The sequence below is a fragment of the Mytilus galloprovincialis genome, chromosome 1 (genome assembly GCF_965363235.1).
Source record: "Mytilus galloprovincialis chromosome 1, xbMytGall1.hap1.1, whole genome shotgun sequence".
NCBI classification, from domain to species: Eukaryota; Metazoa; Mollusca; class Bivalvia; order Mytilida; family Mytilidae; genus Mytilus; species Mytilus galloprovincialis.
In genome coordinates, this window is record NC_134838.1 from 69,975,270 (window position 1) to 70,003,167 (window position 27,898).

The 27,898-nt window shown below is 31.5% G+C and overlaps 3 protein-coding genes across 3 annotated transcripts; all 3 read left to right on the forward strand.

Moving 5' to 3' along the window:
* Window positions 1-1,342: 1,342 nt before the first annotated feature.
* LOC143042994 (uncharacterized) lies at window positions 1,343-6,751 on the forward strand. The gene is made up of 3 exons (XM_076215527.1): window positions 1,343-1,473; window positions 2,439-2,508; window positions 5,580-6,751. Exons 1-3 carry the CDS (start codon window positions 1,425-1,427, stop codon window positions 6,100-6,102), a joined length of 642 nt encoding a protein of 213 aa, XP_076071642.1. The 5' UTR covers window positions 1,343-1,424; the 3' UTR covers window positions 6,103-6,751.
* Window positions 6,752-8,162: 1,411 nt separating this feature from the next.
* On the forward strand, window positions 8,163-19,290 carry LOC143043111 (uncharacterized). Its single transcript, XM_076215591.1, has 3 exons — window positions 8,163-8,292; window positions 11,290-11,347; window positions 18,678-19,290. The coding sequence occupies exons 1-3, from the start codon at window positions 8,238-8,240 to the stop codon at window positions 19,228-19,230; spliced, it is 666 nt and encodes a 221-aa protein (XP_076071706.1). The 5' UTR covers window positions 8,163-8,237; the 3' UTR covers window positions 19,231-19,290.
* A 2,173-nt stretch (window positions 19,291-21,463) lies between these two features.
* On the forward strand, window positions 21,464-27,864 carry LOC143043234 (uncharacterized). The gene is made up of 3 exons (XM_076215662.1): window positions 21,464-21,505; window positions 26,172-26,241; window positions 26,751-27,864. Exons 1-3 carry the CDS (start codon window positions 21,469-21,471, stop codon window positions 27,271-27,273), a joined length of 630 nt encoding a protein of 209 aa, XP_076071777.1. The 5' UTR covers window positions 21,464-21,468; the 3' UTR covers window positions 27,274-27,864.
* The last annotated feature ends 34 nt before the right edge of the window (window positions 27,865-27,898 follow it).

Below are 27,898 nucleotides of genomic sequence, written 5' to 3' on the forward strand. Positions count from 1 at the left end.
CATATTTACATTTGTATTCTTTTCAAACGGGAATTTATTCTTGCTAAGCGGAGGAGCAAAAAGTACATATAATGATATACGTTATACCTGTGTACTGATTGAGATTGGAAGAGGGTGGTTGATAAAAAAGAGGAAGCCATACGGTTTGAATTGTACGTTATCAATTTTAAAACATGCTATCATGCTATACTAAAACTGCATGAACACCAGAACCAAGTCGTGCAACACATAAAAGTGAATAATTTAGTTTGAAATGGTTACAAGTGATCCAAATTGGAGTTACATTTGGAAATTTTATTTAGTCTTTACAACATGTAAGAATTTTCTATAATTTAAAAGGTTGTTGTCAGCCAGCCACATATATTTCTAAATATCAAAATATTCATTTTAATTTTTAAAAATGGACTTATGCCCAGTGAGCAAAAAGAGAGATAACCCAAGTCATCAAAGCAATTAATTTCAAAATAGTTCGTGATAAGGCTTCTCGGAATGTCTATGGCAATTTATGCATAGGTAAAGACATATCTGTTTTTTTGCTTTAATACTTTAAAAAAAAACTGCAAGTTTAAAGTGAATATCTTTTCAATGATATTCTTATCGGCACAGGTATCAATAGTTATCAAAAGTATCAGGATTAATATTTAATACGTTAGACACTCATTTCGTCTACATAAGACTCATCGGTGGCGCCCAGTAAACGTCACACAGGTAGAGATATAATTTTGTCGTTCACAGTATGAAAATAGTATAGTCCATAGTTCTGTAGGCATCCTCTGTAGAATGTAAGTTAGAAGTTTACCTTTCATTCTTGTCGCCTGTCTAAATGCTTATTGTGTATTTCTTCTAAAAAAGAGCCATGTCATTATGTATAAAAGAAACACAAAAGGGTATAATTTTTCAAAAAAAAAAAATGTAATTGCTAACGTATGTTTTAAATCATATAAGTTCCTGAACACCGACCTCTGAGATGATAATGCTTCAGGGACTAAATTCCTATCATCAGCGGTATCGACTCAGTGGGAGTAAAATTATATAACACTTTACATACAATTTTGCATCCGAAGCCACAACAAAGAAGAGATATTGGGAAGACCTATATTACATAATGTTATTTATAAGATTTTTATTGTACAAATGTTGATTGGGCTACGTAAAAGATCGAAGTAGATTGGATACTGATGTTATATTTGTTAACCCAAATCTTTTGTAACACATTTAAAGTCATGTTTTGTTTTTGGACAATAAATATTTATGTATCAACAATATTCTTTTATACTTATATCTTGTATATTCTATATTTATATATACATATATCATTGTCATAAATCGTTCACAAGTTTAGCGTAAATGTAGCATTATTGTTTGTAAATGAATAACTCTTTCCACGAAAATACTGTGAATTCTCCATTTAGTCTCACTGCAAAATGGCTAGACGGAGGTCGTCAGAAAAAAGCGTGAGTCAAGATGAAGATGGTAAGAGATTATAAAAGTTTTTATGTAATTTTATGTTGACAATAATTTTTAAACCGTAGTTGAAACTTTAGTTTCCTGGTGATCAAATGTCATATATTCATTTGGAAAAATCTTAAAAACTTCTACGAATGGCATGTTGAATATTGCAAAAGTTTGATTTTGATATTGATCGATTCTATATTCCTCTATGACTTTTCTTTTTAAAATATCAATAGTTTCATTATTTTAAATTTTCAATTTTTCTACCACACTTTTCATTACAGAATATTGCTGCTTACATGAAAGCTATTAAGCAATGGGTTCTTAAAGGTCAACATTAAGCCGTCACTTTTTAAAGGTTTTGGTAGTAATCCTGGATTGGTTGACTTTCTCGGAATAGCTATGCCACTGATAACTATTGATATGTTCTAAGACGTTCTTATACTTGTAGCTTTCATCAAAATCATCCTTTCTTTGTTGATGAAATTACCAGATTTGACATTATAATCACAATGGATGTCACTATCGGAGCAGGAACTGTATATCGTTACATAGCATTTGATTTCAATGTTACTAGGCAATGCGTTGGGAAAAGTAAAAATTCAAAATTCTCTTTATTTTCAATTGTTCTAGCATCATATGGACCTATATTGTGTTAGTAAATGGCGCAAAAATTGGAAGAAACAAAGACTGTTTATTTTCGCAGAATTATGATAAAAGTTGTCAATTTTTCTTTTTGTTTTTAATGCTGTTTTTTGGTCTATGATGCAACAGGAAATTATAATATAGTCATCAAGATGGTATCAGTATGTTTTGAAAGTCGGTTGCATAAAGGTAAAAGAGACAAAAGAAAAAAAGTAAAGCAAGAAAACTACAGAACCTTAAGTGAAACTTAAAACGGAAATTTCTTTATTACACGACAGAATAAATGGTGTTCTATAATTTGTATTTGTAATAAAAAATTCTTGTCTCAATTATATTAACAGATATACACAGTAGTTCTGATATTGAAAGAATGCCAATTGGGATATCTGCTTCGGAAATTGAGAAAATGGAGTAAGTAAACTTTTTAGTCTTTAATGCAGAAATAATTGCTTGACTTATTTTATATTTTGTTGTTGATCACAATGTATATATGTATATCAATTATCTCAAAAGAAAAGCGAAAAACTCAATTTGCATGATATTAATGATAATAATAAAAACAACTGTAAGGCGTATAACAAGATCAGTCCTTCCTGTGCATTTTGAAGTTATTCAGAGACTCAAATTGTAATTAGCATTAAACAAGATATCAGAAAATATATAGTATAGAAAATAAAGCAGTTAGTTCCTCGTTTTAATTTTTTATTTGCTACTTGTTAAAGGTCGTACGATGATCTATAACTGCTTACAGCTTCGACATTTGGTTTCTGATGGAGATATGCTCTATTGGAAATCATACCACATCTTCTTAGTGTGTTAATTGTTTGAAAACATCCATAAGCGTATATAATTGTATCTAATTTAATAGTGGAATTAACATTATTCGGAAATTTTGAAATTGAAAGATAGCTAAACAATTTTTTATCCCATCAAAAATGCACAGTTTCAAGTTTAATAATACGAGCATACTTGAATTTGTGAACGACAAAGCAGATTCTGCTCCACATATGGCACTCGTCGTGATGAGCCTGCTCATGCATCTTGTTCATAGATATTGTAAAAACCTTGTATTGAAAAGGAAAACATCAGAGATCATATAGTGTGATAGGTCGAAATACATTTTGGTATAAATGCCTTACCTGTTTCAATTTTCAGTATGAAAAATAAATAAACGAGATAATGCGTGTTCAACAGGAAAATGCATCTCCCTATATCCCACGCATCATTACATCAACAACTTTGATTGAATTTTGTTTCTTATATCATTTTTGAATTCGAAAAACCTCAACATATTTCTTCCTGTTAATATTTATTTAGTTATTTCACTAATTTTAATTAACTGTTATATCGACAGACCGCTGAAATACTTCTAGTTATCCATGGTCCGTTCTTTGGAAAAATATTTGAAGTGCAAAAAATACATAAAAGTATATGGAAAGTTTAATATTGCAATTTGCATGACTTACAAAAATAAAGCAGTTAAATTACTGGTTATGGTGCACGAGTACAAAACATCTGAATACCCCCCCCCACCCCCCACCCCCCCGCTGAAGGTCGACATGACTATGAAAACAACAAATACTCTTTTAAACAGAAAATGTCATATAGACAGCCATATCGTCTGTTGTCAACTTCGATTGAGTGTGTTGTAACCTTGGTTTCTATAATAACGTTTTACAAAGTAAAATTACACCGCTTTTACCAATTTAAAAATTCCAATACCGAGGCACTGGCTACTTAGTGGATAATACCCTTAATGCCCGCGTCACACTGTCCCGATTTTTACGCCGATGGCAACACGATTATGGAAATTTTCAAAATCGGGACTGATCGTATCCAGATCGGGCTATTCGTAGTGCCATCTTTAACCACCGTAGAACCATCTGCCACTTTTTCTAGCCTTCGGGGACAACTTCGGGAAGGGTTCTAAATTTTTTAACATGTTAAAAAATCCCCGAAGGTGCGTCCGATGTTGAGGGTTCGTATTGAGTTCGTATCACCATCTTCACCATCGTAATAAAAGTACGAGGGCGACAAGATGGAACTACGACGGCAATAAATCCAGCTAAATGTAAGTTATTTTCGCGCTAAAATACATTTAAAGTGCCATGCGCGATATGCACTGGTCAGTCTAATACGACAGTTAAGAAAGACGTTCACAAAACATGGAGCTCATATCATATGATTCTATGAGAACAAGAAAGGCGACATTGTTTTTTCTATTAATTCAAATGGAACAAGAAGAGCAGCTATTTCTGGCTCAGGATTTACTTTACAAGTAAAATATTATATTTTGTCAATTTTTCATATCAAGTAACATAATGAAAATCATAAACGCGCCTCGTACACCAACACTGCAGGTACACGTATATAGGGAAACCAACTTTTTCTTCATTATTCTGAACATGGGTGTAATTATGGGTGATTATTCAGACTAGTGCACACATTTTACATTTCAAACAAGGCAATGCCGAGCGTGTCATCCCCTCGTATGTAACATATTGGGGACAAATATGGACACTATATTTGTATATGACACAAATGGTAAATTGAATATGCATATTTGATACATAAACTATTTTTTTAGAAATCAACCAAAACATTCAGTAACTGGAAAACCCTTTAATATTGTCTTTAGAACCAGCAGGTAAAAAAATGAGCAACCAATTTCCTGTGTATTATGCTATTTCAAAGAGAAAAACAAGTCCATATTTTGGTGGCATTATATGCCGAGACTCAGAGTCAAGTTTTACCCTTCAAGCCCACGGTCTTCCGTCTTATGATTAAACCAGAAATTAAATGTACAATATAATGTATATTCAATATTGATCAAATAATTTAAATGCATCGTAAGCTGTACACGACGTCTTTTAGACATCGTATGGCCATCGCGCCATCATCGTAATCCATCGTGTAGCCTTCTTGATCCATCGTGTAGATATGAAGTTTAAATACCCGTCTTCGGTTAACCTTTGTATGTCTATCTTTTGCTATCGTTTATAATTTCGGCACCATCGCATAGACTTCGTTATTCATCGTACTTGCTTCGGTCACTTTTTGGTATTTTAACGAGATACGAACTTACAATTTTCGCATTCGGGTGTCCATCGTATATTAAAATCGGGACAGTGTGACGCGGGAATTAGTAAGAACAGCCAAACCGTAAATGTTTCCAATAAGTGGGAATTTGAATAAATATATATTTGATAACGAAAGCACGTGTTCCCGGATGGTTAAAAAAACCCACCCCAAGACGTATAACACAGATGTTAACGTAACCGAATGATATAAAAAAAACTTAAGCATTTAAATATGTACAGCAAATCATGTTTTGATAGGAAACACACTTCTACTAAGATTAAATAAAAATATGCTTAAACTATTGTCAATAAACTTACCCTTGACATGCAATCTTATAAAGAAAGTTTGCTTATCAATTTTGTCAGGCCTTGTGTAAATTGCAATTCTGGATTATTTTTCAGTGAGTTTGGTAAAATTTTGATCAATTCAGCCGTCAAAGAATTAAGATGCGAGTTCCAGAAATTTGCAATTGATGCCGTCCAGATGGCCTTATGCGGTGATAATGCTAATGATCTGCAAGAACAACTAGACAAACAGGAAGACGAATTAGATAAGCTGCATAGTAGGTTAAAAAGATTACAAAATGATGTTCGTAAACAAAAGGGGAACAATTCAGAGTTAAAGAAGCAGATAAAAGATACAGAAAAAGAAATTGAGCTTAAAGAAATGCAACTGAAGCAGCTACGAAGGCGACTGCAAAAGCTTCAAAAGGAACACAGCGATGAACAACAAATACACGAAGAAAAAGTTAAAGCAATGCAAGCAGAAATAGACGATTTAAAAACTAAATATAACAAAGTGAAAGGACAACTTCAGGTGAAAGCGTCATCTGAAAATATAGCACGCGACAAGCTGCCAGAACTAAGAGAGCAGATCGAAAACTTAGAAGACCAACTGAAAAAAGAACGCATGAAAAAGAAGTAAATAATGCGTCCGACACTTTTTATCTTTTACATAGACAAATTGAAATAGTAAAATATAGCTAATGAAATACTAACCATAAGACTTCCAGGTATATTTTTCTTCTACTAATTTTGCTTTGCAGCTTATATAGTAGTGGAATTTCGTATCAGTCAGTATCATTCATTGAGTCTATGACAAGAGAACGAACAAATCTTTGCTACCACTATTCTGTGTGTACTTGTATGACAAAAATGTAGCCAACTCCTATAAAGAGTACCATAAAAATTATTTGTTAGTATGCCTTTGTCATTGGTGTTGCACTGCACCCTTTGTTTAAAAAATCACAACGTTAAGTACAATTCCTATGGAATCAGAAGAAAATAACAATCTTGAAATATTATTGTTGGCATGAGAATTCTCTCTTCTTTGGTGACAGTTTACAAAATTTCTTTTATGTCTAGAACCAATCAAAGCAATATTTGGTAGAATTATTTTAAAAAAACTAACCTACGCACCCATATTACCTATATATATTGTAACTAAATGATAGAAATATATGTTTTCTTTGTCAAATTTCTTAATGAATAATATATTATGTCAGTCATTATTTTAGTATAACGTTCAGGAGTCAAATAATCTTGAATTTGGAAAAAATGCAAATCAAATTAGAACAGGCAGATTTTTAAGAGCTTCTATGCAGAATGACCTGCATTTTCAGAGCAAATTTCATGCTACACACATTAAGATATCAGATAGTGTGTCATCAATGAATATAAGAAAATAGCTTATCAACATTAAATTCTAATTTGTTTCAAATGAAATGTAGTGGATACGCCCAAAAGACAGTTATGCTAAACAAAACAAATAGAACACTTATAAAATAAAATGTAGTCACAATATAATCAAACAATATATACAGTATACTACTGTTGCCTTTATTTAATATACACGTGATAACATATGAACAATTTGTCTATATTCTTGTAGAACTAAATTTTAAAAATAACAAACATATCCGTATGAGTAACAAAAAGAAATGACGATATTCATATTTTGGACCAGCACAAAAGCATGCAATAGGAGCTATTTCAACTATTTTAGATTAATCAAATACGTAATTTTTTTAAAAGACAAAAATTCAACCCTTGATACATGTATATGTTCTAAGTGCAGATAAATGTGTTGTAACTGAAACAAAAATATACATTTATACATTAAAAACGTTATCCCCTATATGGGAGTTGATAAAATTCAGTATGAATTCCATTTTTTGAATTTGCTTGGGAGTTAAATATTTTTGTTTTACTTTTTCAATACCCATTTTGATATTAGTTTGAGACAATCCAAGTCAGTTCCTACATGCGATTTTATGCGAAAAACAAAAATTTCAAACATGATTTTGTAGAAATATGTATTCCCGTACATTGTGATTAACAATGCAATTCGTCTACGCTGAAACAGCGATATATTTTTTCAGATAAAGACTAGGTGGCATATGGATATTTAATGATTACAAGTCTGTCAACACTGAGGTTATAAGCTTGAAACGTGCTCATGGCAAGGTATTAAACGACATTTAATTAAAAAATATATACAACATTTCAGCCCAGTTGAAATCAAAATAATGGCTGTTACTTAATTTCTATTTTCTAATAAAAAACCCAATTTGAGTTGAAAAAGTCATGTAAAAAATATCAAATTACTGTAGCATGATTTCAGTCATCGTTCATAACATTTAAAAAAACATCACTTCAGATATTTTTCCCATTTAAACATTTTAAAGTTGTATCCTTTATTTGAAATACAACAACATTGTCAGTCATCCCATTTACACCGACGTATTGGCAGATAACAGACTGGCCTTTATAGTAGGATGAAAAGATCGGCGGATGATCCTTTGTTAAGATAAATGACCTTACTATGTTTAAATTACAAATTACTATACAGTGTGTACTAATTAAAGCATCACAATTGTCTTGTTACTTTAAAATTATTGAATAACGTTATGTGTTCGGAAGAATGCCATGTTATCTAAGTGTTCATCAATTCTTATTTCTTCTGTCGTTTATATATATTTGTCTATATAACGGATCGCGGCCGGTATAAAGTTTTATCTGTACTTAAAGATTAATATTTGTAAACACTTGCGTTACATCATGACTGATAATAAAAAAATGGATAAAAAGGGAAAGCCAAAGGTTGAAGAATCGGGTAAGATGAGTAGTTGTTGTCTAAAATTTTATATTATAAAAGTTTTGAAGTTAATCTAATTATAACAAAGCATGCATCTTCCAGAAATCTCCAAATAGTGGTAATCATTTCATGCTTCTCGATCAAGTAAAATCAGGTGGTTAGTGTAAATTACTCTGATTGGCAGGATAAGATAACGCGATATAAAAATAATGTCAAAGAAAAATGTAAAGGTTTGATAGTATGGTCAGATCATGTTTTCGTACGTCGTATAAATTCGTACTATACAGACATAGGGAGATGTGGTATGAGTGTAAATGAGACAACTCTCCATCCAAGTAACAATGTATAAAGTAAACCATTATAGGTGAAGATACGGTCTTCAACACGGAGCCTAGGCGCACACCGAACATCAAGCTATAAAGGGCCACAAAATGCAACCTTTTTAAATGGAAATTCAACACAATACCATCTGCACAGCACGAAACCCCATGCTACGAGGTTGTCTTCATTAGTGCTAACATAAGAAAAACTAGATATTAGATCGGACCATGCAACCACGATACTTATATTAGATGTTGCGCAAGTTACCAAATGACAGAGTGAAAGTGAAAAGGCAAAACAAAAAGTACCATAAGACAGATTTTAGTTGGTGATGATGTTTAAACTGTTAAATCCCGTCTGTCAGTATACAGATGTTTACCAATCATCTAAACCAATGCCATGAGTTATAGAAAAAAAGTTGTATGGGTATCGTTGTTGAATGAAATGGGTGACAAATGTTTGTTTATTTTTATATATATATATATATTAAGAGTTATCTGCTGTTTTTTTGCATTGAATTTGGAATCAGATGGGTCACGTTGTATAACTTTTTAAACATTTGGAAAAATAACATAAAGCGACAATTGGAAACATTTAAGGAATTACATTTTAGTTTTCACTCTCTTAAAAAAGTTACAGTTACACATACATATAATACTCAGACACACTTTGAAAACGGAAAATTCAATCAGAACATTCAAACTTGAATATAGGTCAGCAAATTTATCATACTTTTGTATGTGAAAAATATACTTTTTACAATGTATATATAGTGTTGACATCTAATTTTAAGCTTCGTAATTCAAACCATTCATGGTGGTTAAGAAAAAATATCCAATTGTTTTATTTTGTTGCTTAAGTTTTAGTTTTTAAAAATGTTTAAGATGTTAAAAAAAATTTGAACCTCATCAAGCTTATTTTTAAATCTATATTGTTTTTGCTATGAAATTAATTTTTGAATGTTTGCATATCGATCTATAACATACATGCATACCAAAATCATGAGATTGACAACTGAATGGAAAACCCTTGTCCCCTATAAATTCTTATCAAATCTGTTTTGCTCAAATTTCGAAAGACGATGTCAAAGGTTGAAATTTGATGTTTACGCAAACGCTTAACATGGAACAAAAAATTTAGAAATAAAATAGTACTTGGCTGCGAATACCGCACACACTTTAAAATAGGGGCGAAAGATACCAGAGGGAAATTCAAACTCATTTATTGAAAATAAACAGACAAATCTATTGCTAAAAGAGAAAAAGACCAGTAGACAAGCAAATGTACACAAAACACAAGTTAGAAACTTAACACTGAGCAACACGAACCCCATCCAAAACTGGGAATTATCTCAGGTTCTCGGGAAAAGTAAGCAAATCCTTCATGCTTCACATGTGGTCCCATCGTGGTGCTCGTGTTATTACAAACTCGGTAAATAATCTAATTCGGTAGGTCAAATTCGGGAAAAGGGTACGAGATTGTACCTATCGTAGACATTACGAACATATCATTTATCATCAGTGAAACAGATATTCAATAACGGTCAACTCATGATGCCGTCCATAAATCTTACGAAGGGATGACTTCAAGTTCATGACTTGGAAAACTCATGGGACTACGTTTTAAAAAATTTTCTTCTTTGTTATAAGGGGGTAACAATCACATAAGTAATTATACAAAGAAAATTGTGCAGTACAATCAAACGGAGGCGTGACATTAGATGTCAAAGAAGAAGTGGACCAAATAGTGTATGCAGTTTCAATCGTATTGTTTTTTTTTCAATCAACATAAGGTAGATCATAAGTAAATGTTTTTTGAGACAGAATTTTCTAATATTTTGCTAAAATGAAGATTTTACTATGCTTTTTTAAAAAATATAATAAAAAGTGTGGGTCAACGTGCTATTTTTCAAGCTATGAGTCGTTAAAAATTGCCTAAATTTGGTTAGTTTGTTCATGAAAAAGCACATAAGAGTGCATAAAAAAAATCTATGAGATAGAATTTTGAAATATTTGTGAGAAGAAAGGTTTCATAATATGTTTTAAGAAAATAAAAAGAAAAGATGGTGTCACCGAACTTGTTTTCTGGCAACAAGTAAAAATTAAAAATTTCCCTATAAGCCCAGTATAAATTTTGTACTTAAAGAGTTATCTCCCCTTAAATGGCTTATTTGAAAAAAAAAATGGTTTTAAAAACCAAAAGTTTGATATTTGTTAAAATATTTTGCGTAATATATCAAATTAACAAGTTTCAATATATTAATTAACAGTCTAACCATTGAATTGCAAATCTGTTTCTAAATTTGCTGATTTGGGCAAATAACTAGACCGATTTTTTACTGTAATTGTACAATCCAAGATGGCAGTATACCATGAATGTACCTTAAACCGACCGTGCAAGGGCTGTATAGCCAGTCAAGGTCGTTAAAAACTTCCATTTGTTGTACCTTAAAGAGTAAAAGTGCTGCTTTAAAAATGATCTATTTGAAATAACAGTTCTTGATGATTACCTTGTAAAGATAATGTTTCAGAAATTAATCCAACCACCCGTGTTCGTATATCTATATTTTCATTTGAATCCTCATTTGTTTTACTTTGATTTTGGTAATATCTTTTGTGATATTTCTATTTCATACCTAAAAGTCGATATCGTCAATTATGAAATCATAAAATATAAATCATTTATACCTTGCAGTTGAACATGTAGAAAATGGATCTGACTTTGTTGAAAGCTTCCGTAAAACAGTAAAAAGGTAAGATAACTCAAAATATTTAACCCCATGAAACACATTTGTAAAAATGTACGATTTAAAAAGCTAAACTATTATGTCGTATCAGTCCTACAAAAGTAGACCTAGTTCTGGTTTACAACCGATTCAGTTAATTTGCATACCGGCAAACCAAATCTTAATTAGATATAAGAAGATGTGGTATGAGTGCCAATGAGGGAACTCTCAATCCAAGTCACAATTCGTAAAAGCAAACTATTATAGGTCACAGTATGGTCTTTAACATGGAGCCTTGACCGAACAGCAAGCTATAAAGGGAAAAGTGACTAGTGTTAAACCAGTCAAACGGGAAAACCAACTGTATAATCTGTATAAAAAACGAGAATCACTATGACCCACATCAACAAACGGCAACTATTCTATTAAACATTAGATTCCTGACTTAGGTCAGGAGCATACAAATGCAGCGGCTTTAAACGTTTAAATAGGTACCAACATTCGCCCTTATCAGAAAAATAGTGTAACATCACAACATAGAAAGACACACTATAAAACATCGATTGAAATAACTTACCCAATCAAAAGACATATTAACACAAGTGAACATACACCGAACAAATAAATTTGATCTATGCTACAATGTAAGTACAAATTCAATAAAATAAAATATGGGGTGAAAAAATAGAGGTAACAGTAATATACCGCTGTGAGATATTAAACAATTTGAAAAAAAAAAACAATAACCTTGAACAAAAAGCCGCCAAATACAAAAATATACACAGGGAAATAAAAATGATTTTGTTGTAAATAAACTCATCATAGATACCAGGATTAAAGGTACTTACAAACCTGCTCTAGCATTTTTCATTGTTATTCAACGGAAATTTATTTTCTAAGATACCTGGGACGATCTTATTTCACAAAGGATTTCTATTGTCTACTTATTGTACCTCGAACTTATTTACCCGATGTAGGTCTTTAAGTTGAGGTTCAATTCAATTAAAGTTAATCGGGCATGACTAATTAGATACGCCCTCTTAAAATCAGGGGGTCCCAAATAGGATTTGGAAAAAGCACCCAGCAAAATACCTTGAATATCAAATGAATAAAACCGGGATATATTGGCTGCAATAGGAATTAATTTATACCAAGTCCATATCTAATTTACTTATAGTGGCCGTTATTGATTGTAAATTCATGACGTTTTGTTTATGGCATTCGTCTATTGTGGAGAAAAAAGAGAAAAGGAGGGCTTAACTTACGAGTTCGATCATTATGGTTCAAATCTATTCTATTACGGGATACGTTTTACCTCTAGCGAACGCTCTGCCTTATTGTAAAAAGTGCCACTCTAAATTTGTAAACATTTGCTTCAAATTGATCAACTTTGGATCTAGTCGTGAATATGCATGACATATTTGCCACTGGACACAAAGGAGCAATAAAATAATCAGCTTTATTTAGTGATTTATAATCATTTGTCCTCAGTTGATTATAGTCTCAAACATTTTTCCAATTTTTATATACAAGTATTTCATTTTTATTTACATTTGAATTTTTATGCGTAAATCTTAACATTTCATCCACCACTTTTCTCTTTGCATTTAATATAATTTTTTTTAATATTAAAAAAACGTTGTCGTAGTACATATCAGGGGTTACATTGTATAATTTCCAGCAAAACTAATAGGGGAGGGACTAGAACAGAAAAACAATCTTCATTGAGTGGCAATAACTCATATATTGAAGCGTAAAATGACGCCTGTCTCGTCTAGGTGACAACATTTTCTGTTTCAAGTTTATTTATATCATAAAAGCAACAAAAAAAAAAAAAAAAACAAAAAACAAAAAACAAATGATAAAATAAGGTTGACAACAATTTATAAAAAGATTCAACTTATTTTGAGCGTTTCATTTTTTTTTTACATTGTCTTGCTGATCGGTTTTGTTATATATATATTTTTTTCATCTACTATTGTTCTAGCAAAAGACACAAAAAATGTTGTTAAAATCAGCCATGCGACTTATTTAAAAAGATTAAGCTGACCTTTCTTGTTGTTTACACATTTCAATCATTCAACTCGTGCGTAGATCGTCTTTCCCTCTAATGTTTTTTTAAGGTAAAGATAGCGTGGAATTCTCACTGCACCAGGCATCTGATATACATTCCTATTATATTTTGATCGGACAAAGCTGCGTATTTATATAACCAATAAGCCAAACGAACGCACCCATTTAGCAAGGGTATACTGTGTGACGGGAGAGGTCTAGAGATGTCAATATTCCTATACCCAAGCGAATCTTGGTTTTGAATAAAAGGAGATTAAGGTATACATTAATGCGACAGCAACCCAAAGATACAGATAAATACAAATATTTAGAGTCAACATTCGGTCTTTTTTTTATATAAAACATTCCGTATACAGAATAATAAGCTCAAAACCGACCCATGACTCGTTAATAATAGTTATACGGAGTTAATTCAATAATATTTTCCGTCAAATATTATATGTCCGAAAAGGCACATTTGATTTAATATTATTTACCGTCAAAGATAATAATCCAAACAATCATAATTGTGTTTGAAAAATTTCACCTGCCATTTTTTAATTTTGATTGGTGAAAATTTAAGAAGTTTTAATATATACCAGTAAAAGAAAAACACTTCACTGTATAATAAAACGGTAAAATAAATAATGATAATGGATGACGACCAGCGGCGATAAAATTAATATTCAGGACGATTACGTGTAAATATAATAAGAGTATTAACCCTGTTTTTTACTAGACTGACAAGCTGAGTTGGTTTTTTTATCGTGTAAGTTCACAAGATATTAGTTCGCAGGAAGAAAAGTCACCCGACCCGGACACATTTCCGACTCTGAGCCGGCCAGTCCGTGCTCTTACTCTATGATACCACGTGTTAAGCGTTGAAATAGAACACCAATTTAATTAACGTCTTTGTTTGACCCGTTCGGGATTCGAACAAATTTAATGACCTCCCGCTCTCGAGGCGAACGCCCCCACACGAGACCAACCAGGAGAGCGGTAGTGATCGGTAGTACAGAATATCATACCAAAACTAAAGTACAATACACAATACAGTTTCACAGAATTCTCACGGTTACTTAAGCGAGCTAAAAGTATCTAACCTAAATTGGATGCGTGAAATGATATTGTAAACTACACGTAAACATGGATGATCGACTTCAGGGTAGATTTTATGGATCAAATTAAAAACTCTTACACCTATTATTTGAGTGGTCCGAATATTGCCTGCTGTTTCAAGTCATGATTTCTGTCCTTATTCAATATACCCTCATTTTCTAGTGGTATTTTAAAGTTTCACCCCAACCTCACTTTCGACCTCCTACTGTACGACTTACCTATTGTATTTTTAAAAAATGTATGTGCTATAGTCATTAACAGGCATGAAATATTTGCTACTGGGCATAAAGCAAACAACAATTAATCAATTTTATTAATTTCTCGGTTACAGTACTAGTATTTAGCACACAAAAACAAGATATTGTAAAATGCTATAATTTTAGTTTAATTCGCATTCGAAACGTTTAACGTCCTAACGTCAATTCTAATTCGAATTGGAATGCGCGTCAAATTCGCTTTACTGTACTAACGACGTTAACTTTTAATTCGGATTAACAAAAACGTATTTCTAATGCGAATTAGTTAATTCTAATTAGCCAATTCGAATCAATTCGAATTAAAAAAGAAGAGTGTCAACGCGATTAGCGAATTCGATTCGAATTAAAGGTACGTGTGAACGAGGCACTAGTTTAAAACGGTTTTATTCATTGAAGTTTGCATGCATAGTTTTTATTTAAAAAAAAACACAAATAAAGCAAAATCTATTAATTAATTGGACTGAATAGACAAAACTAATTATTTTGCATTCGCATGTATCTTAATGTAGAAAAATTACCAAATCAGAAACAAAAGGAACATTAATTTTACCGGATGAATATTGTGAAGGACCTTATGCATCTAGGACTGTCTGATTAGTAGTTCTTAAACAAGCTGTTTAAAAAGCTAATTGTTGGAAGAGTTTACTTACTGTTTTCTAAGGTCTGATCTTTACGAGTCTATTTCATGATTACTGACAGATCAAAAACATCAAGTATATATAGCACGAAGTTGTTGGGCATAATATTCATTGGTCAGTTATAAATGAGGTCTGTATGGGGTTTTTGATTGCCTGATTTATTAAATAAGAAATCGTTATTTTGAAAAGTTGGCTAAAAAATATAAATGTAACCCCTAATTTTGTAAAACTATCATTTGGTGTTATTTAGATGCTAATTTTTTTTTTATCATAAATAAATAGTTATATCATGTAATGCCATTAAATCGGTCCGTTTTCATTTCAATTTGGTAACTGTTGATTGTATATATGAGTCTGAGTACTGTTTAACTATCATTTAAGTTTAACATTTTTAGACTCGTCCACTTCAGGAGAATAAGGTTTCTGCAAGTGCTTTTTATGTACTTTTCTTATATTTTTGACGGTTTGTAAGTCAATAAAAGTTCAATGATTAAGTTAATGTTGACATTAAAAGACCTCCTCAAAAAGGGCTGTTCAAATCCCCTCGCCCGTCGGGCTCGTGGATCTGAACACCCCTTTTTGTTCGGAGGTCTTTTAATATCAATATTAACTTATCATTGAACTTTTACTATTACATGTATACCGTTAAAATTGAGAATGCAAATACATTTACAAAATAAATAAAATTTTGGTTCAAAGTATTGATGACGTGAAAATGTATAGTAATACCAAAAACTTATCTAAGCTGGTATATAGACGAGTAATAACCCTGAATAAGTAAACATTAAATAAAAAAAAAAACATAAACATTAGTATCAACAGGTCAAAGTTTATTTGGAAAGCAGTCTGCTCAAGGTTAACTTTTGTATACGTGTGGACTGCACCCATCTATAGCAAGAAGTATCATTAATAAAACATTATTACGTTAGAATCAAACAACAAAGTTTATCATTCAATGGACCAATTTCTACATTCATAACTTTTTTTTTAATGTTTTTGAAAAGAAGTTCATGAAGTTATGGCCCTCTTTAAGAATTAAAGCTGTTGTTTCTCCGTTACAACGTATGGTTTTGTGGACTGCTGTCCTTCTTTAAAAGCGAGAGTTTTGGCTAACCACAAAAACCGGTTCAACCCACCATTTTTTCTTAAAATGTCCTGCACCAAGTCAGAACAAATTGCAGTTGCTATCGTATAGTTCGTTTCTGTGTATGTTGGGTTAGGGTTAGGGTTATAGTTGATGTGTTTCCCTCGGTTTAAGTTTGCAACTCGGATTCATTTTCTTTCAATAGATTTATGACTTTCGAACAGCGTTATACTTCTGGTGTCTTTATTAACCTATTTTTATTGCCCTCAGTTGCATCTTCCTCGATCTTTAAATTATGTTTTTAATCAAATTCCAGCCCAAATTGTGCTTATTTTGTAAATCACTTCGGTTTTATCATATATATCTATTATATAGTTATTTTATCAAATTTACAGTTTGCAAAAGTATGAATTATTCCTAATAATGAGGATGTTATTATCCAGGGCAGATAACCCTACCCGTATTGGTCACAACTTTTTGGAACTTTTGATCCTCGGTGCTCTTCAACTTTGTACTTGTTTTGGCTTTCGGCATTTTTTCATCTGGGCGTCGCTGGTTGTGGTTGGTCTTGTGAGGACGAAATGCACGTCTGTCGTATTAAATTTTAAAACTGGTACCTTTCGTTAGCTATTATTCGTGTGTTTCTCTGTCCTATATGTTCTCCCATTTATTTGTATTGTAGTCCTGTCATGTAATGTTGGCATTTTAATGTTATATTTAACATTGTCATAAAAGCGGGCGGTTTGGCATGCCACAAAACCAGATTCACCCACCATTGTTTTCTTAAAATGTCATGTACCAAGTCAGAAAAATGGCCATTGTTATATTATAGTTCGTTTATGTGTGTGTTACATTTTAATGTTGTGTTTCTGTTGTTTCGTAGTTCTCCTCTTATATTAGTTACATTGTCATTTGGTTTTTGTTGCCCTTAAGTGTTTCTGTTGTTTACCTCTTATATTTGATGCGTTTCCCTCAGTTTTAGTTTGTAACCCGGATTTGTTTTCTCTCAATCGATTTATGAATTTTGAACAGCAGTATATACTACTGTTGCCTTTATTTACCTTAGGTAATTTAGATTGGTTTTTTCTTACCTCCCTATTTTGTCATCCTGGTACGCTTTTTATTTCGTCATTCCAATCTCTGGAACTCTGGACTTCTATCCTATATTTGATGAACGTAATTGCAGAACAATGTTAACATTGGTAGCAAATAAAATAAAAAGCTTAAAATACTTCTAACTTATACTTACCCTTCCGGAGCACCTGAGATCACCCCTAGTTTTTTGGTGGGGTTCGTGTTGTTTATTCTTTAGTTTTCTATGTTGTGTCGTGTGTGCTGTTTGTCTTTTTCATTTTTAGCCATGGCGTTGTCAGTTTGTTTTAGATTTATGAGTTTGACTGTCCCTTTGGTATCTTTCGTCCCTCTTTTATAATGACAGATGAGAATCATTAACCTCATTCCTCATATGGTTAAAATATTGGTGGATCTTGATCGATTGGTACAGAACATATATTTTTTTCATATTTCGTTCCTCCATCTATTCGGTTTATATGAGTTTATTGGAACTAATAGTATGAATAATAAAATCCCTAGATATCACCTTGGATCTTCCTCTTTATAAACGTTTTATCGAGAATATAAATTCACAAATACAAGAAGCCAATGATACAATAGCTATTTCAAAGCTTTATTGTCACCAGGAACGTTCAACCCACAATACCAGGAAGGCAGGGATGTATTACAATTGGAATACTGAAGGCGTTGAATTACTGAAGAGTTTACCGTACCTATAAAATAGAGAACTCTACCTACCGAAACTTATCAATTTATAAAAGGATGATTTAAGACAAGTATTAATAATTCGGTTCCAAAGCATTGACTTAGACTACTGACTAATGATATCTTTTGAGACTACCTGTCAACTAGATGTATCCACAAAGTTTCAATTAATTGATAACAAAGTAAAATCAGACTTTTAAGATCTTTTCATGATAAATCTTCATCAGGAACGCCAATTCCAATCAATTAATAAAGCCATGGATATATGTTTAATTGAAAGCGTCAAGGACTATATAGGTAAAACTTTAAATGTCAGAAAAATTTGGAGTAAACATTATTGAGACCACAATATAACAACATCTCACAGAAAGAAAATATATGCATTACCTTGGGTATGACTAATGTTTCTTAAAATTAATTTTAAATAGGGAATTCGGAGAGCAAATGATTCAGCTTGCTATGGAGAGAATGGCTCCAATGTTGCGAGATATGGCTTTAGAAGGTGGACAAATTGCAGCCAAGGAAGTTTTATATGGAGACGATGTAGAAAAACTTCAAAAGGAATTGGGAATAAAAGAAAAAGAATTATGTCAACTTGAAAGAGAAAAGAAAGCTTTACAAGAACAATTGAGAAATGAGATCGGTAACAAGAATGAGTTAGATTTAAAACTCATAGAAAAAGAAACTGAAATAAAATTAGCTGAAAGTCGTATTAAAGCTTTACGAAAACAAATACAAGCAAAGGAAAAAGAATTAAATAAAGAGAAGACTGAAATGGAACAAATAAAAGAGAAACATAAGACGGAAATTGAATCATTGAAAAAACAAATTGACAAACTAAAAGCAAAGATTGCTGTAAATTTAGCAAGTGACAATAATGCGAAGCATGCTCTTAGCCAAATTCGTGAAGAAAATGAAAAACTACAGGCAGAAAATGAAGAATTGAAAAGAAAATTACAGAAAAAATTTAACAAACAATGAAAAAGACAAATGATATCAATTTTTAGATATTATTTATGCACAGCGTGTATTATTATATAGCCATTGTCAATTTCATTTAGTTTTATTTTAACATTGTATCTAATTTATGTGTTGATATTAAAAATTTTCAAGAGAAATATTTTGCTTGCTTATTGATTATTTTACATCATAAATCTAAACATTGAACTATGAAAATCATGCTTATAATTCTTTCTATTTACTTGCATTGACGTCTTTGCTGCAGCTATTTTTATTCCCATTGTCAAGATTCATCGTTTAACCCGTGCAACTTTTTTTCAGTTGTCAGTTGCCCTGGCTGCATATATATATATATTAATGAGAGATGAGAAAATATTGCATTGAATTTCATTAGAATAAGTAATCCAATGTTGCTAAGATTGTAAATATTTTGTGAAAATGGCGGTAACACTTTTGTATCAGCTATTCTTACCCCAGCTATCTATCATTAGTTGAGATAACATGTTTACCTATTCCCCCGTCACTTACTGTCAAAGTATAAAGATATTTAGCAAAACAATAGTTTACAAGAAGTTATGTTGCTCACTTGGTCATTATTAACATTGAATAATGAAAAAAAAAACCATCTGAATGAGTAAATGAAACATTAATTTAAATCTTGTCATATTTTACAAGATGGTTATTGGTTTATGATTTATATTGATGCTTAACTGATGATAAGGATATTTTTTAATTCAAATAACAAAAAAAGACCAATAAACAAACAACAGTATGCAATTCACAACATAAAACACCAAAGACTGAGCAACACGAACCCCACCAAAACACGGGCGTGATCTCAGGTGCTCTGGAAAGGTAAGCCGATATCAGATATATGTTGATTGTTCAGCTCACATTTTTTAAAATTTTATCACTGATTGCTTAGTTACATATAATTAAATGTTGCAACAGAGAAGATTTTCGTATAAAACATACTCTTGTACATTTATACAATGCCGGTAAATTGAAACCAAGTAACTTACCGCACACTCTAAACAGATAATTTTTATGCAATTAATACATTTACATAAATTCACAGGGTCATTAAAGCGCTAACTGTGCGCACATTTTTTGTATGACGCTTGCTCGATGACACTCTTCCGCCCTTCATACAAAATATCTTTCGGCCAACGCTTTGAAATTCTAAATAATTTACAAAAAGAACCAATCAATTCTTAATTGTACGTGTTGACAAGTACAGAAAAAAACAGAGGAAGACGGTATATGTACCAACGGGACAATAATGAAAAATTAAAAAGTTTAGAAATACTTACAATATTATGACCGAAAAGGAAAAGATCCAAATGATAAACATGTCTACTAAACAGTTTTTCCGGAATTTTTAGCATTTAATGGTCTTCGACTTTTTACTTTGTTCGGTTCTTTAACTTTTTGATAAGATCGTTACTGAAGAGTCTTTTGTAGACGAAACGTGAGGCTTGTGTACACAATTATAAGCCTGGTATCTTGGTTTTTTTTGTGGTAGTATGTTAAATACAACTATATATCTAAAACAATATTTTTCCGGTAAAACAGCTTATGGATTGATAGATTTTAGTTAGCTGAACTATCTCATGTTTTGAGATATTGTCATTAATATTTATTAGATATAAGCAAAAACATTACACAAGATATGCTTTGCCACAAATCCTGGCTATCTTTTTGCGACAATCTGTAACAGTTGCTCGCATCTTCTTGAACTAAAATTTACTAGTTAAGGATAATTGTTTATGTTTTTCTTTTTTTAGGAGGCAATCTTTTCTCATTAATGTACTTACATCTGTTGTTAATTTATATGTATATTTTATCATGATGTGTTTATTAGTATACATCGCGGTACCAGCATTGAGTTACACGCATCGACGTATTAGATTCTAAAATGCTACAACATAGAATAAAAACTAGGAAGTAAACAAACATGACCGTATTTAAATGATTCTGTTCAAATAAGGTTATTTGCAAGGTCAAATAAGAATGAACACTGGTTAAATATTTTCCACACAATCATTTAGTATACCCATTTAAATACTAGTTATAATAATATTGTAATGTTTATGATTTAAGATTGTATTGGTTCTCAATATCATTCTTTTATATCTAAATATTTTGTTTAACAAGTCATTCACAAAGATTGTAGATGAAGCATTATTGTTCCGACTAATAATAAATTAAGGTAGTACATGCAATAAATGTGAAGTTATCCCTTTAGTTTTAATGAAAATGGATAAGAGAAAACCTTCAATGCCTCATGACGATGGTAAGACAATTTGAAATTCTTTATAAGATAAAATATTAAAATATTTTACCCCTTTTATCAGGTTGATATTTTCCACTGTTACATGAGCTAGGATGCCTGAGGAGATATTTATTTCGAATAAGTTTATTAATTGAACAACTCATGACTAATGAAGTTCTTTTCGTTCAATCATACCGATATTAAATTCATAAAAGAAACAATGTTGGTAGAAACACAACAGGATATCCGGGGAAAGTTTCATGGTAAAAAATGGACTATTTCTAAAGAGAAAAACCATGTGATTTCCTCGGGAATGAGATGTGAGAAATATTATACAACTGCACAAACGTTTAATACGTTAACTATGAAACGGTGTAAAAGCCAATGAACCATTTAAATGATCGTTACAATGGCCATGGACATAATGCAGATGGATTGATTGTTGGTGGTTAGCACAACTGTCAACATTCCTATTTAAGCTATAGCATACTTAATTGGTGGAGGAGGGCGGAGAGGCAGATGAGAACAATAGTCCCTCTGCAAGAATCTGGTAATCTTATATGAACGAAGCAGCGAACCTATGAATTCATTTGAATGGCAGTATTTTTTCTTAAAATAGCCTTGGTGGGAAATCAATTCAGGTGCAGTTTACCCGACAAATCAATATAATGAAATATGGTATGATTGCTTATGAGACCAAAACAATCAACTTAAGACCAAGGAACAAGAATATAAAAAAAATGCAGGTCACCGCACAGTCTTCACCAAAGAACAAAACAAACATCATGATAATAATAAGGTATAAAAGACCACGAGATAAGGAGAATAAAAAAAAATCAAAAGAGAAATCACACTAATAAAATTAAAACGGCAATCAACGACAATCACTAGACTGCATGCTCCTTGTTTGGAACAGACATATATACAGAATTGAGAATGCTCAACTATCTCATTTGCCAAGAAGTGGTTTTACAGCACAACATTAAACAAACTATAAAACAAACTTGCATTGGTTAAAGTGTTGGTTCTTAGCACAAGATAGCTAAGATTATGTACATAAGTTTAATAATGACAACTATCCATTTAGTTATAAAAAACATCTGCACCATTTTATTTTTTGATTTGAGGTTTCATATGACTTTAAGATACCTTCCTATCAACCAAATATGATATATGATCCATGTTGATACTATAAAAAATCCATTTCCCGATTCCAATTGATTGGTATTTTGCAGTTTGTTGGTGTTAAGAGCTGCAATCCTATAGCTTGAAGCACGATGATGCTTGGACATAAGTTATTGTACTTTATTTAAATCTGTAAGATGATTTTTGTCGACTTGTAGTTTTTTTTTACTGCTGTTAATCAATTAAACTAAGCGACGCGTAAAGTGACGGAGTTAAAATGTTTGAACTTACAAAAAATGTAGTTTTCGATTTTCCTTCAGTCAAATTAAGATAGTTTTGACAGCAAGAACAGTTACCTCCTCTATAAAAAAAAAACCAATATAATTATAGCGAACCCTATGATAATTTCCATAGATTCACCTGCAAGTTACCTGTCGATTTAAACTTTTGGCAGTTCTATTGTCCCATCTAACAAATACAACAGGTATTGTTCTCTGTGTAGTTTATTCACTAGGACCTTTAAATTTCTTCCAAGAGAAATCTATCACTCATTGATTAATTTACCTGAACAAAAAATTGAACTGTCAATGATGGAAAAATACTTATACCAATACTAAGAAAGGACTCACAAAACTGCATGTGATGTTCATGTGGTGTTGTATTTATTTAATATCAAAAACTCGTTTTTAATGTGTTCAATATTAATACTGATTTAAAAATTAAAAGTTGATTTCTGATTAAATAATCAATATTTTTGTGTGTTTGATAAATAAAAATTTGAATATTATTATTTTTAAATTAAGGTCTTCATAAACATAGTCTATAAATTAACAACAACAAAAACATGCAAATTCATTGGAAAATACTAAAAAATGTGTCTAAAATAAACTTTTTATTATTAAATCAGATTTTATATTGAACAGATTGAAAATATATTAATGATAGATTGAATAAATACAATATTGCATACAGTTTATGTGAGTTTATAGAAGTATTTCAATAAAAAAAAAAAGATAATTTTTTGGTCAGGTAAATTAATCAATGAGTGATATATTTCTCCTAGAAGAAATTTAAAGGTCCTGGTGAATGAACTATACAGAGAACAATACCTGTTGTATTTGTTAGATGGGACAATAGAACTTACAAAAGTTTAAATCGACAGGTAACTTGCAGGTGAATCTATGGAAAACTATCATAGGGTTCGCTATAAAACGATTTTTATATAACAATATTTCTTAATGTTTTTTTTTTAAACGGAATTCAGGGAATGCGTAATTTAAACTGCATATAATTTCTTTTATAATATGTTAATGTACAGTGATCAAATGTAGTAAATTGTTGTCTAGTGGCAAACATGTTATTAATATAAGGCAAGCTTACAATAGTTGAATCTAGGGACTAGAATTTGGTTGAAATGGGATGAAAGGCTGAAAACTTTGTTTGCCACATCAAACACAAGGATAACACTATGTTTGAGAGGTTTCGTCGTTTTGAATTGACACTAACTACCGACAGTTCCTGCAAACAGTTGTTATGAGAGTTCATAGACTTTTGTATTCTCCATATAATCGAATTCAACACTTTAATTGTTAATGGGTTGTATTTATAATTATTCCTCATGCGCAATCAAACAGACAACCCTTTTTAGCATAGTGTTTTCTGCTGTATAGGTGACTATAATTCACGACTCGTGAGTTTACCCTTGGAAATTGTAAGTGCATTATATACACGTATTCTCGATCTTAATTCACAATACTGTTATTAATTGTATCTGTAAATGCCCATGCTTAATTTTCTAACATTATTCATCTGGTTCGTAATTGTAAGGCAAAGAGGTAGGGCCAATATGCCGAGGATTTTTTTCACAGAAGGGCCAATTTCAAAAAGTGCCAACAGAGTAAAATTTCCTATAAAAACCAAAAATAAAAATGCTTTTTGATCAATATCTCGATTTACATATAGTATGATATGTGTGATCAATAGTTAATTTAACCCTAAAAAAGGATGAAAGTCCAATATCCGGATTTTCGGGTGTTTTTATGTGGAAAAAACAGGGAATCCCCCAAGAAGGACATTTCAAACCAAAGAAAAGTTATGCTTTTTATGACTGTTTGAAATTGGTTTAGTGTGTCCTTATTACATAAAAAACAACTTTTTAAAGAAAAAATTGTAACATCGATAAATTGTACCAATATAGTTTCTAAATAAGATTCATAATGATAAGAATCGCCGTAGCTCCACCAGTAGAGCACAGAACTACTAATACATGACGGTTTTGAAGAAAGGGTTCGAACCTCGCTCAGAACTTTTGCATTTTTTTGTGTTGTTATATTAAATTTTAAAGTTTCTATCATATTTTGTCGGTTGTTTGGTTGATTCATAGAGTCATTTTGGTTCATTTTGACTATTCAGTTAAGTGTACTAGTAAATAATTTTACGTGTATCAAAGAAAAAACAATGTATCGCTTATTGTGTGCAATCCTATGACTGTCCATACTCTTGAATTACTTTCTATTCATGTGTTTACGTTATTACATATATCCAAGGGACAACTGCCGTCAAACTGATGTAGGTGCCTGTACATAACCAATAACACGAGAATTAATTCTATAGAAATTAAGCCTACATGTTGCGGGTGTAATATACACATGACTTAAAATAAGGCCATTGTATACAATTTTCATAACAACAAAACACATTTCGTCGAAACCTTTTTTGAACATGGTATTATATGTAACAAATGCAGTCAACAACAATTTTGTCGCCAAATCACAAACTGTAAAGATACTAGTACTGAAATTTTTACCACCGTCTATACACGGGTACATAACTCATCAGAAAAATAAAACAACATAACAGAACAAATCAATTACACTACAAATCGTGATTGTAGGTAAAACATCAAGAAACTGTTGCATCTGTATCACAACGAAGGGTCGATTTGTTAAAATTACAGAAAAGGCAATACAACATGAAGTAGTAACACAGGGTGATTTATGACCAACTGATGTAAGATGTTCTGCGGTTAAAATATATACATGCACATGTATTTTCTTGTCTAATCTTATAGACGATAAAACCTTAAAAGACCAGGACAAATACTGTGTAACAGATATACATATTCAGAATGAGAAAATCACGATTTGAATTAGTTCGATATCATTTGGCTCCTTGAGAAGTTACATGGTATGGCACCTTGCATAAAGGATGTTAATATAAAAAAATAAAATCAATATTAAAAAATCAATAATCATGGCCTTGTTTTTGTAGGAATACCTGTTCAAGGTATGAAAATAAATGATGTGACGTATTTTTATGTACTATAAATAGCATCTATCGGGCTATTTAAAACATTATTTACCTATCTTATCGAATGAAACAAATTGCCGACAAATTGTCCCTACCTCTTTCGTCACAAAAACATAAATATTGTCAAAAACTACGTATCAAGGGTAAACATATATTAGTGTTGATGATTATATTATAAAATGTTTAGCTTTTAACAACTGAGGGGTAAACGAGTGCATTATGTTTTCATTTTTCACTTAAATATGTTTTACAGACCCAGAAACAAGCTCTGATTTTTTAGACGAACCTATTGGTTTAACTGCCTCCGAAATGCATAAAATGAAGTAAGTAAACTGTTCACTAGTTTTTTCTTCTTCAGTATATAACACATGTATATACTAATGCTGATTTAAGTGTTTTCGGAACCACTTACATTAGGTACACTACAGTTCAACACGTTTAAGTTAAAGCAACAACAACAACTACAACAACAACAACAACAAAAAAACAACATAAAAACCCCAAACACTTTCCAATATCAATCGATAAAGGAGGAGCAAATAAGTTCGTCTGTAAGTTTAGCTGGAGGAAGGGCAGTTTCAACGTTAAATTTAGGACTGATTCTTCCATTTTGAAATATAATGTATGATTTGGAGGTTTCGAAACAAAATAATTCGTTTAAATCATACCTGTATTTTAAAAGATTTATGGCTTGTTATTTTACAACAAATAAAGGGAATGCTATAAATACATAATAACTATTTTAACAGCAACTAAAAAAACACAGAAATGAAAATACATCTTGAGGTAACTGTATGATTTAGAATTTAAATCGTGTTCAATATATTTTCAGTCAAATGGGTAAAGCTTTGATAAAATCCGCCGTGAGTGAACTCAGAAACGAATTTCAAAAATTTATCACGGAGGCCGTCGAAATAACTTTATCCGGGGATAGCATTCCAGATGTTCAAGAACAACATGATAAAAGAGTAGAAGAGCTTGAAAAACTTAATAAACAGTTAGAAAAATTACAAAATGAAGCTCGAAAACAAAAAGGAGGAACTGCAGAGTTACAAAGGCATATAAAAGAGAAAGAGAAAGAAATTGCAGTTAAAGAACAACAGCTTAAACAATTAAGGAAGCGTCTGCAAAAACTACAGAAACAAAGCGACGAAAAACAACAATTACATGACGAAATAGTGAGAAAACTGCAAGCGGAAAATGATGACCTCAAATCTAAATATAATAATGTAAAAGGAAAACTCCAAGTTAAAGAGTCTTCCGAAAATATAGCACGTAACATATTACCAGAGTTAAGACAGCAGATCAAAGACTTAGAAGCCCAACTTGAAATCGAACGGAAGAAAAAGAAGTAAACTGTATGCATGTTAAACTGACAAAGAGAAATAACAATATGTGTCATTTTCATAAAATAGTTTTACATTTTACATCATTATATATAAAAGTAAGGATATGTTGTATGATTGACTAGGTGACAGCTATCCACTAACGCTCAAAATATGTAAGCAATTATAGGGAACCGTACGACCTTCAACAATAAGAAAACTCCACGTCGTATGGTCGGTTTTTTAAAGGGGCACAGATAAATGTATGAGATAAATGAAACATTTCAATATAGACAACTAATGGCCTTATTTTATAAAAAAAACCCAACTATGACAGGCATGACGCAACGACAATCACTGATCTACATGCTCCTGACTTTAGACATGTGACGAGGTTAAACACGTTTGTTAGCGCTCAATTTTTGTGGGCATGCACATACTTAAGGATACCTGTGCTAGATTATGTCCCAATCCCTCCTTTTCCGTACAAATGATACTAATTTTAACAGAATTAAGAAGATATTTTAAGCGTGATCTGTAATACACAGAACATTTTATTCTCTGTATATTCTGTGTATTAATGTATTGTTATTTGTTGACTCAAAAATATCCTACCACATATCCAAAGTTTAGTTTAACTGATTGAATACAATTA